The sequence below is a fragment of the Myotis daubentonii genome, chromosome 1 (genome assembly GCF_963259705.1).
Source record: "Myotis daubentonii chromosome 1, mMyoDau2.1, whole genome shotgun sequence".
Classification (NCBI taxonomy): Eukaryota; Metazoa; Chordata; class Mammalia; order Chiroptera; family Vespertilionidae; genus Myotis; species Myotis daubentonii.
Window position 1 is genome coordinate 175584463 of NC_081840.1, and position 12022 is coordinate 175596484.

The following is a 12022-nucleotide window of genomic DNA, read 5'->3' on the forward strand; positions in this document are numbered from 1 at the left end:
GCCCTCAGATGGGTCATGTTAAGCTGCTCTACATCTTCCAGTTGACAAAAAACTAAAACTGACACACCCAGAGAAAACCGAGTGCAGATTCCTGCAGGCCAGGCCTCTATGTAGTCAGAATACTGACCTTTCGATAATTTTTTTCCTCTAGGATTTTAGGAAAGATTAAGTTTTAAATATAAGAATGACTTATCCCAGAAAAGAACCATTTTTTAGGAAAACCAACTAAAATATACAAACCAAGTATTCCCCAAGAAGTGAAAGGACAGAAAGTAGTGTAAAGCAGTGGAGAGAACCGCACTCATGTGGCTTGCATCTGAAGGCACACCAAAGAGACGAGCTGACTTTTCCATTTTGGTTCACTTTTTAAAATACTGTTTCAAGAAAGCAGTGGGGAAGGGAGAGCAGTGAAGCAAACCACAAAACCCTCCCATTCAGAAAACGGAGAAAGAAAACCTCCTCTGACTTGCCTTGGGACAAACTAAGCAAATAAAGAAAAACCACTTAGTTACCCAGCCCCTCTTCACAGCGCTACCAACAGTCAACTTCCTCTTCTGCCTCTCATTCTCTGTCCTTTGGTCCCAATATCACAAATAGTCCAGGATATTGCTAATATTCTGGCTCTATATTCAGAGTTCACTGGCTTTGCGTTTAACTCCCTGCTTTTTGTCCCCCATCTTTATGCTTTCCTTGGCGTCACCAGAATAGTAAATTTGAGATTTTAAATTCAACCTACATTTTCTTAAAAATACAAAAATATATCTTTAACTGGGTGTGTGAACAAAAAATTAATGCTAAGTATGTGAAATGTGAGATCTCAGTTTAAAAAGCTAAATCAAATCCAAAACCTAGCCAGAAAAGTACGAATATCCCTGCATCACAGATTTAATTCCCTTTCATTCAAGCTCTTGGCTCCTAATTCTCCTCACAAAGGACATCCTGAGTCCTCCATCTGCCTGAGCCCTCAGTTTCACTACCACCCCCCCCAAATCAACACTGCCTAAGGCCTCCCAGGGTGCTGGCACTGTAGCTGCCACTGACAGGAGAACCCTGAGCAGAAACCAGAGAGAGCCGTGGGATTCAAATGAATGCTGATTGCAAACACAGGCCAAAGATGAAAAGTTTCTATTTACTCAATTGTTGATAGCAGGTGCACTGTGCCAAAAAACCCCATTTTCCAATCACCAAACTATGGAGGGTTTTGTTCATTTCAAATGTCCACTCATAAAATATGAAGACCCATCTAACATAGTCCCAGATTTGAAATTATGTATGAAGACCTTGGAGAAATCTCAACTCAGCTTATCTTTTTTTAAACCAAGAAAGCAGGAGTAAACTAGGATCCTCTTTCCTGAAAGGCTACTACTGGGAAGCCTACTGCTGAATTTACAGGGGTTGCTGTCTTGAGGCTGATACCTGAAACTTGCTCCAGCACCTCGTGGCAGAGAGTTTGTACTTAGTTGTACTCTAATTGTCTCCTGGGCAGAGACCAGTACTTTTTTGCATCCTACCCTGCACTTAAGCAAATGGTTGGACATTTGGTGGGCAATGCAAATATTTGCTATTTTATCTTAAAATTGTTTTAAAGCAATTTTCAGTTGCTTAGGTTTTGTTTGTTTTTGTTTTTTTAAGAATGAATGTTAAATTGTCCCCTTATGTGTGTATTTAACTAGGAAAATAGAACAGATCCTATTTGACAAATAACAGAAAGCAAATCCCATTAAATTATTTACTGTCTTAATTATAAGGCAGGCTGACTGGCCCTCCTTTTGAGGAGGGAGGACCTCAATTTATCCTTCCCTGCCTTCATTCTGGCTCTCTTCGCCTAAACCCCATCATAGCACAAAACTGTGCAATAAATGGCTCATTCTGGTGAATCTTCGTACGTTGGAGTTAAAGGCAGGGTTCTGTCAACTTGGTCATTTCTACCATTTGCTTTATTCGCCCCTTTCTCATTTTCCCTCAGCCACCGAACAAGTCCCATTTTGAAGACATCTGGAGACACTAGAGCTTAAGAGCAGACTGCAGACAGAACCCTAACCTATTCTAAACCAAGAACAGCTTTTTCTCCTTAAAGATAAGGGTTATCTTTCCAGTTAAGGATCCTGGAATCTGCTTTTTAACCTTCAGGAATTTTACCTTCCAGCACTATGTAAGACTGCCATCTAGGTGCACACTCTTTGAGCAATCGATATGCACATTACAATATTTATCCAATAGATGTAACAAAACCACAGACTTTAACAGATAAACTTTAAAAAATTCACTTCAAACATTTACTTGACTCTACTGATCGGGATTTTGGAGTCACTAGCACTAATTTAGAATTTCAGTGATAGGATGTGTTCTCTGACTCACCTCATTCAAACACAATGCTGCCATTTGGGGGGGGGGGGGGGGCAGGAAGGAGAACTGTTCTTTTGCTTAAAAAGGTACAGTACTTTGGTTACTTGAAAAAGCCATAGTTGAAAAACATTCTGTTTATATTTGCAACTCACTCTAATGTCACCACACACACCCTCTTCTTTCTTAGGTGGTAAATATAATATATTAGAACAAAAGTTTAGTTTCAAAGTTTCTTAACAATTTACAAGGAACAAACCTTTAAAAAGTAATGCTTTGCCTTCAACATTTTGGCCTTGTTTTGACTTTTTTAATGGTTTTGACCTCAAGAAAAACTAACTGGGGCTGAAGAAACAAAAAATTTATTTTCTTTACAGTGCTAAAGAAGCCAATATTCCCTGAAACAAACAAAAGCAACACAGCCCAAATCATTCTATGAAATTTTCATATTAGAAATTTCCTCTATATTATTGGGTTATACAGGTACACACACTTTTCAAAACACAGCGAGCCACACTCTTACGATCTCTATATTTTACTGCATGTAAATTGTGGCTCAATAAAAAGATTTTTTTTTAATCTCTCTGCAAATCACATTTCAGTATCTGCCAATCAGTATTCCATCTCAGACCTAAGTTTCTGGTAGGTCAACCATATCCTAAGGGCAAAAAGGAATTTCCTCACTCAAAAGCTACTGACACCCTGCCCCCAGCTCTCCAGAACTTCCATCTAAACCCTCTTTTCACAGGGGAAGTAGCCCAGATATGAAATTCCACTCACCTCAACTGACTGAGAAGGCATTTTCAGCTTGGTGAGCTTAGCTTTGGCAGGCACTTTTAAGTCGGTTTTTTCAAAGGTCTGTTGCCGGTAATCCTCCGGCAGTGGTTTCAGTTCAGGAGACTCACTAGGAGCCTGATCTTGACCGTCCATGGGCCGGACATAAGCCGTGGGCTTCTGCTGCATTGCAACGCTCTTTGAGGGGAGGGAGGGTGGGGGGAAAGACTGAGAAGGTGGCTGGGGAGGGGCCACTCCAAGGCTGGAGACGGCCACTAAACTGTCCTTAGGGGTCTCTTTGTCTCGGATCTTTACTGCCAGGTCCTTGGGAGATTTGGCGTGGCAGTAGCCTTTATTGTTGTTGTTGTTGTTACTGCTGTGAACCTTGCTGCTTCCTTGTGACCTGGGAAGAGTTTGCTGGTTGGAATGTAGAGGTGACAAAGGGGGCAATGGAGAAGGTAAAGAGGAGAGGAGGGGAGAAAGCTCCCTCTCTGGAGCTGAGTCTGCCGTCGAAGCACAGTGGTCTCCTTCGGCTCTGCGGTCACCGTTTTTTCGATGACTAGAGCTGTACCCCTCCTGACCAAGGCGATCCTGGGCCAGGTGCTGGCTGTCCGGGGCGCCATAGCTTTTCACATGAAGACTTGGCATTGGTTCCATTCTTGGCTGTGTCACCTTTTGATTGAGGCTCATGTTACCAACAGGAAGTGGTCCAGAGGCAGGAGTGCTACCAGGCTGGTGATGGACACGGGTGTGGAAGGAGTGCGGTGGAACGCCGCTCCCCTTCTCAGGAAACAAAGGGTATCTCGGCTTTCCCGGCCTACTTTCAGAAGCATCCGCGTGATGAGCGAGAGACTTGGTACCCAGTAACTCCTTTACTTCTTCGTAGTTTCCCAGCATGTTCTGGATTCGACTGGATAGCTCATCGCCTTTTTCTGTCTGAAAAAAAGACAACAGCAAAGTTAGATACTGGTGGGAAATAAATCTAAGAAAACCCAACATCTAATAAGCCATGTTACATAATGGCATTAAAAAAGAAATGCCTCCATTTAATGTGTAACATAGAATTTAACGTGCAATGTAAACTAACTCCTGGTTGAGAAGCCTGTTGTGGACAAATATTACTACATACAGAAGACTAACATTACAAAAGAAAACCACAAACTCGGGCAATTTTGACTCACAAGGTTCAGGGAATTTTCTATTTGTTTTCAGAAACAATCCCTAGGATAAGTTGTCTTATTTTCACAGGCATGGCCTTTGTTCAATCTTCCTTTCATCACAGAGTTAAATATGATGATAAATCAGACTTTCTAGCACACAATAAATACCTTGTAGGGCTCTCCAAAAAGGGGGATCTTTTCAGAAAATGCCTCTTTCTCTTGGTGAGCTTCCTGGTTGCGTCTTTCCTTCTCTCTAATTCGAAGCAGGTTTCTGTCTTCATTGTATAAGCTGTTTCAGATGCCACAAAAGAACAAAAACAGTAAAATTTACCAGTATCCGCGTTGTGCTATGCATATGTACATGTTTGAGGGAGGCAAGCTAAGTCAAGAAGAAGAGATGACAGGGAAGATGATATAAAGAAAGCATAAGTCACTCCTGGACTAAGGCTCAGTGACGGGCTGTGGCCCTCCAGCCTCAGTTCTGGCTCCAGAAACCTAAGCATCCACTCTGGGCGACTGCCTTCGTGCTCAGGACTGACTCCAAACCAGAGTCTTTTATAGGCCGTGGTGGAGCTGGGACAAGATTAATGATATTTTTACTTTCAGCTTGCAAACTAAGGCGTAGAGGTGGAAGCTTTTCATCTGAAAGAATCAGCAGGATGTGAACTTTAAAAAAGCTATTTTCCTGGATCAGTATTGCACATTTTGGAAGATTAAAATCAAAAGGCTCATTTCATAATTAAAAGATTACCAGGCACCCAAAACAGCATTTACTTTATTCTCAGCCTATTCTACTGGGAGTGTCCTGGTATGTAAACTTGAGATCATTTTTATTTCTCATTTCAAATGCCAAGGATGGGAAAATGCAATTTTAGATGTAAACTCTACCTACTGAGAAGTCTTATCATCCAATTGCCCTACTTAAACCACATAAAAATGGACCATAAGTCATGAGCCCTGGTACCAAAAATGTTCAAATGGTTTCTCTAACAAGCAAAACACAGAGATGGAAAGAAAAAAGTGTAGTTTTAGCTAGCATCCAAACCAAAAGTGGGCCTGCCCCATGTCAGCAACACAAGCTACTCCCGCCAACCCACACATGTGCGATATGAGAACAATGAAAATAAGAACAACTTTGCTTCTAAGTATCTACTGAATCTTTTCCCCCAACATTACTTGAATAAATAAGGAGGAAAATATCCTGTTGTCTCGTCAATATATGTACCTTTAGCAATTCTAGCCGTGATGTCAGACACACTCCCTGACCCTACTGATATATCCTGGTCTCTCTGCTCTCTCATAACTTGTCTTATTTCCTCTGACAAGAAAGAGCTTACTTACTGGTCTCCCTGCGTCTTTCACATCTTGTCCCTCTAATTTAGCCTTGTCTCATGGAAAGAAATCCCATAGACGGCCCTGGTTCTCATGTCACTATCCAAATTTAAAAATAATAAGCATTTGATGGCTCTTTACTACTGCAGAATAAACTATTATTTTTTATTTATTGATTTTAGAGAGAAAGGGAGGGGGGAGAGAAAAAAACAATTTACTATTCCACTTTTTTATGCATTAATTGATTGATTCTTGTATGTGTAATCTTGGTGTATCAGGATGATGCTCCAACCAAGTGAGCTACCCTACCAGGCAGAATAAACTCTAAATCCTTACTTTGGCATGAAAAGTCCCCCACAGTCTAGTACAGATCTACTCTAGAAATTATCCCACTCTCTCGTAGCAGGTCTGCCACATGTACCCCACTTGACAATCAAACATACCCTATAAAGATGAGCCTCTTGCTCTAATCTCTACCCCAAAACCCCCTTTTACTGAAAGATCACTGATTCTTCCAGGACCAGCTTAGCTAGGAATTAATGATTCCCCTGCAAACCACCTCTATATTCCAGTCACACCAACCAATGCCCTAGCTCCTCAGTAACATCCTGAACTTCGATGCTTTCTAACTACACACATTTCCTCTGCCCCTCTCAACTGTGCACCCACATTCCCAATTTTCAGCTACCAGAAAAATCTCTGGAGTGATTCCAATGTCACCAACTCTAAAGGCTTCCCCAAATCCACTGAGTATTTTTTTTTTAATATTCACCCTGGCCCTGGCCAGTGTTTCCCAGTGGATAGAGCATCAGCCCTCACATGGAAGGATCTCAGGTTCGATTCCCTGTCTAGGGCATGTACCTGAGTTGCAGGTTTGAACTCTGCCCCTGTCAGGGGAGTGTGCGGAAGGCAACCAATCTGTGTGTCTCTCTCATATCAATATTTCTCTTTCTCTTCCCCTGCCTCCCTCCCTCCCTTCCATTTTCTCTAAAAATTAATGGAAAAAATATCCTTGGGTGAGGACTAACAAAACAAAATTCACTCTGGAAGACAATCTGAAGGTAGGGAGAAGCTAAACTACCTGGTTGAATTCACTGGTGTGTGGTAAATAATTATCTGCTTAAATAAATGAATCAAAAACTTTGCCTAGCCCTGAGCAGTATGGCTCAGTTGGTTGGAGTAACATCCTTGGAGGAGGATTCAATCCCTGGTAGGAGTGCCTATGGAAAGTAACAAATCGATGTTTCTCTCATATTGATGTTTCTTTCTTTCTCCCCTTCTCTCTAAAATCAATTAGGGGGGAAAAAGGGGGGGGGACACAAAAAACTTTGCCTAGATGATGGATAGCTTAATATAAGATTTTAAGAAAACTCTTAAAACTATAGTGAACAACATAGTAAAAAGGTCAGGAGACATTCAACCAGAAACTGGCTACAGAGACTAGTCTTTAATAGTCAGAAATCTCACGTGCTTCACACAGACTTGCCTCTGGGGGAAAACAGCACAATGGGCATAATGACCATTCAAGAATTCCTTACAATTATTTTATGATTTTGGTAATTACTCTTGTTGGCTCAACAATTATGTAACATTAACACACAACCATGGCAGCCAAGTAAGAGGGCTGATCAGGAAATAACTTTTTTTTTCCCTTCAAACTTGCTTTTCTGCCTATTTGTTTGCAGGGCGGGGCGGGGCATGAAACTGCTTCTGAGCAACCTGAACTCCAAGCTTCTTTCCCAAAGCTACCTGTACGTAGACCAGATCCCAAGGAATCCGCTTTGCCCCTCTTTCCTGATTATGCTGGTTACAACAGTGTAGTCCAGTGATGGCGAACCTTTTGAGCTTGGGGTGTCAGCATTTTGAAAAACTCTAACTTAACTCTGGTGCCGTGTCACATACAGACATTTTTTGATATTTGCAACCATAGTAAAACAAAGACTTATATTTTTGATATTTATTTTATATATTTAAGTGCTATTTAACAAAGAAAAATCAACCAAAAAAATGAGTTTGCGTGTCACCTCTGACATGCGTGTCACCTCTGACATGCATGTCATAGGTTCGTAGTCCCTGAAGCTTTATTCACTTGTGAGTGTTTACAGAGTTTGGTTTGCTTTATAAGTAGAGTTTTTCCCATGTCTTGAGAAACCGCTACTTTTGTCTCAGAAAAGGGAACCCCAAATGGCAAAATTCTCAGTTCCAGATTGAAAAGTGAGTACCTCATCTATCAGGCTACTTGGGTTCCTCAATTAATTTTCTTGCCACGTCCACACACATCTTTAAGAAAAGCTACATTGATTTAAAATTACTAAACTATTTCTAAATCAATCAGCTCGGCATCTGTTAGGTTTTAACACACTTCTAGATTTTCATTCTAAAATAATAAAAACTGCTACAGAAATAATGAGAAAACCCCAATTTTACAAAATTTCTAACACTGGCTTTCTTGCTATGTGATTCAAAAATCATGCCTCCCACAGGGAGGAAGTCCTGTTAAATTAAGGATTCTGGTTAATTAAGGTTTTACTTCATTTGTTTAACACATTAAGCGCCCTGTCAGTCAACGGTGAATGACACTATACTTTCCTTCCAGAAGACAAAACAGGCTGGGCATTTAACATGTTAAAAAAACGTTTAGCCCTAGGTGGTTTGGCTCACTGGGTAGAGCTTCGGCCTGCGGACTCAAGGGTCCCACCAGGTTTGATTCCGATCAAGGGCACATGCTGGGTTGCGAGCTGGATCCCCAGTTGAGGGCGTGCAATGATTCTCTCTCATCATTGAAGTTTCTTTCTCTCTCATCTTCTCCCTTCCTCTCTGAAATTAATATAAAAAAATAAAATAAAATAAACACGTTTAACCCACACCAGGATTTTATTGGCAGACGTAATACTATGCCAATTTTAAAAGACATTGAACATATTTTTTTCCCTTTATTCACCATCCCCCTTCAACTGAAAAAAAAAAAAAAAAAAGGTCAGGTGAGGAAAGATGAGTGTCACTGGTAGGATGAGTTTTCTGAAGCCTAGACTTTGAGAGAAACTCACTCTCACCCACACTGTCTGATGGGCAACTCCCTGTTGGCCTCACTCACCAAGGCTCCTGGGCAGGCAGTGGAAGGCAGAACAGGAAGTGTCGTCTACAGATCCCAGGACTATATAAGGTAGGCTGTGAGCACTCTTTCTTCTGGGTTGCCTAACTTCTCCTTGTAACTAACAGGGTTTTGCCGGTTGTCCTGGGTAGTTTTTGGATTTACTTGGCTTTTACTTATTTCCAAGTTTGCAAAGGTTTTAAGAAATGGTTTGGTAAAATGACTAGGCAAAGACACTCATGAATATTTTCCTTTTCTTGGTTCCATTTTGAAACCAGGGGAAACGTAAATTTAAAAAAACATGAACACAATTCACAGCATGAGTAAACCATTGTTCAACCTCTACATACACATCATTGTTTTTAAAACTAGGTGCAAGCACGGAGATGGTAGACGGAAATTTTTAAATGGGGGATTTTAGGAAGCAGTAAATGTCCTACACTTTTCAGAGACTCTGTAATTACCATTGAATAATTACAAGTTGACTATTGCTTCATTTAATTAAAGGCTTTTTTTTTTCTGGTGTGGAGGGAAAAATGCATTCTTGCTCTCACGGGATAACCTCACCAACAGCAGCCTTGTCACACCCTCTCTCTCAATGTCCCTCATGGAACATAGTGAGTCCCACAGAGCACTGCATTAGATAAGAAGTTATCAACCTTCAGTGAACATCAGAATCAACCAGAGGGCTTGTTAAAACATGGATTGCAGAAACCCACCCCCAAAGTTTGAGTCAGTAGATCTGATGTTGAACAAGTTTCTAGGTGATTCTGAGGACTACAAGAGAATACACTCTTTCTGGGCTGTATGTTTCACTTTAGGTTTACCCAAACACAATAGCAATGACGACAGCAGTGGCCTGGCCCAGGCTGCCACCACTTAGCATCTGTTATTCAGCTGGCCCTGATTTAGGCACATAAAATGTGTCCTATTTAATGTCTAGGACTCTGTGAAAGGGGGATTTTTAACTCCATTTCCCAGGTGGAAAAAAAGCTCAGATTAATCTGGAAATAGATGGTAAATCTAAAAATTCAAAGGCAGGTTTGCCTGGCACCAAAGCTTATGCTCTCAACTGTGGTCTGCAAAGAGCTTTCAGGCTGCACAAAATAAAGCAATGACCAAGAAGGCGTGCTAAAGGGTGGTAACTCGCAATCACTTGTAATTCCTTATGATCCTTAGTCTCAAAGAGGCACACAGCCACAATCCAGGTAGTATCCTTGCCAGTGGAGCAATCTCAGAGCATAAAAGATACGTTTGGTTAAATGTATCTACACAGGTCTGTCCTTGCCTACAGACCTCACAGAGGGGCCCTTTGAGGGGGATGGCCAACACCATGAAGTTGCTTATCAACTTATAAAAACTGTGCTACAATCCTTAATTTTTTTTCATTGATCGATTTTAGAGAAAGAGAAGGGAGGAGGAGGAAGAGAAGAAGGGAGGGGAGGAGGGAGAGAGAATGATGGATTTGTTTTTCCACTTATTTATGCATTCATTGGTTGATTCTTGTATATGCCCTGACCCAGGATGGAACCTGCAACCTTGGCGTATCGGGACAATGCTCTAATCAACTGAGCAACACAGCCAGGACCTTACAATGCTTATTTTAGAGTCTTTTTAAAAAATTTACAGATGAGGTCACTGACTCCATAACAATCTCTGAATTCACAAGTCATTTCTAATGTGCAAAGGGGCTCTTTACATTAGTTTCTTTCAAGGACAGGCTGTAAATAAACTTGCACCAAAGTAGCCATTATATGCCCGATATTGGGCTCTGCTCCCATTATGTCTGGCTGGCTGACAAAGGCCATGTTCCTAGGGCCTCAATGCCAGCTTTCTGGTCAGCCCAGGAGTCCCCACTGGGGGAGCAAAAACATCAATTCATGTGGTGATTTGCAGCAGCAGACTAAGTACAAAACAAGTCCACGTGTTGGTGTGACCCAAGGGAGGGTGCAAAGTCTGACCACAGAAAATACTTACTGTCCACCATCTGCAAAGTACAACACTAATGCATCAAAAAGATCTCTGCAAAATGCATCAAACCATCTCTACCACATTTTTTTAAAATAAGTGAACTAGAAAGACCGATGGGGGACACCACAGACTTCAGTTTCCAGTGCCTGGCGAGAGCAGTGGCATGTGAGACTCACCCTGCAGCACACAAATGCCCACACCATTACTAAGGTGGACTGCACCACAGATGTCTTTGAAGACGGAATGCCACCACTCTGTAACTCAGCACAGGAGCCTGGAAATCTAAAATATACCAGGATGCTCTCTCCTTCAGAGAGGTGGTGAAACTCCTGAGGAATTCAGAGCTGCCCATTCAGCAGCTGAATGCAGTTATTTAGTCAGCCCCATGCTGGGACCTGTCAGGGATCATTTACTGGGGCTTTTCAAATGCTCTGGACGGATGTGTGAAAACACTGTGGTAAGATGAAGAATCAGAGCTCTGTAAAGATTAGTGAGAGTGGGCCTCCCTTTTCTCTGTCCCTTGCACTAAAAAGGAAAGAACCCATGCAGAGGGAGAAGACAGTTAACAGGAAGGCCTGCATTGGGCTTGCGATGTGGACAGCATCCTGGCTTTGTGACCCGTAAGCTGTAAGCTGTAAGCACCTGTAAGCACCTTCTTCAGGCTGGAGCCCATGGGCCCTGCTGCTAATCTAGGTTAGCCATGCAGGATCGCTGAATGCCACTGGCGCTTCCATGGCAACTCTGGCCCAAGGCGCAGGCTGTGCACAGCTGACTACCCATTTATCACCCTTGACTGGTCACTTCACACCGACCTTTCTCTGATAGATGTGACCAACTCTCTCTAGAACTCACATTTAAATGTTTATGTCTAAAATAAGTGTACATACACATTTAATTCTGTCTTGGAGGATAGTGTGTGATTTCTTCTATGTATTTATCTTCGGAAGCATGGAAAAGACATTAGCAGGGGAGAATCTTAAAGTCACCAGTGCACATTAATTATGGACAAGAATGAGTCTTTTTTATTGTTTTAGAGGCACTAGGCCATTCTGATCTGAACATACAAAGGAGAGAGCAAAACATGAAACTCGCACGCTTTCACAAAAGTTGGGCAACCCTGGTTAGAGAGTGGTGACAGAAGTGTCGCAAAAGGACAGCAGGCTTGGGTTCGTACTGGTTGCGCAAGTGACTTTTTTATTTTGGAAGCCACTCCTGTGGGCTTTTTAACTCCATCCTCTGCCTTTTGTGTCCATGTTATTCTATTCCCACAACCTAATATCCAGAGAACATTCTTCAAACATGGGCTTTATGAAAAAATGTCAATGTACTTCAAAGCACAAAGTTAGTTTTG

General features: G+C 41.8%; 1 protein-coding gene across 7 annotated transcripts in view; it reads right to left on the minus strand.

Annotated features, from left to right (window-relative positions):
- The window catches only part of AFF1 (ALF transcription elongation factor 1), a 134029-nt gene that overhangs the window by 89248 nt on the left and 32759 nt on the right, over nucleotides 1-12022 (minus strand). For 5 of the 7 annotated variants that reach the window (XM_059665944.1, XM_059665936.1, XM_059665919.1 and 2 more), the window contains exons 2-3: nucleotides 4446-4566; nucleotides 3124-4053 (exon numbers count right to left, since the gene is read on the minus strand). The exons of 1 other annotated variant lie outside the window; for it this stretch is intronic. In XM_059665944.1, coding sequence (XP_059521927.1) covers nucleotides 3124-4053; nucleotides 4446-4566 — 1051 coding nt within the window. The remainder of the gene's footprint in view (nucleotides 1-3123; nucleotides 4054-4445; nucleotides 4567-12022) is intronic. One more of the 7 variants, XM_059665953.1, reaches the window with a different exon arrangement.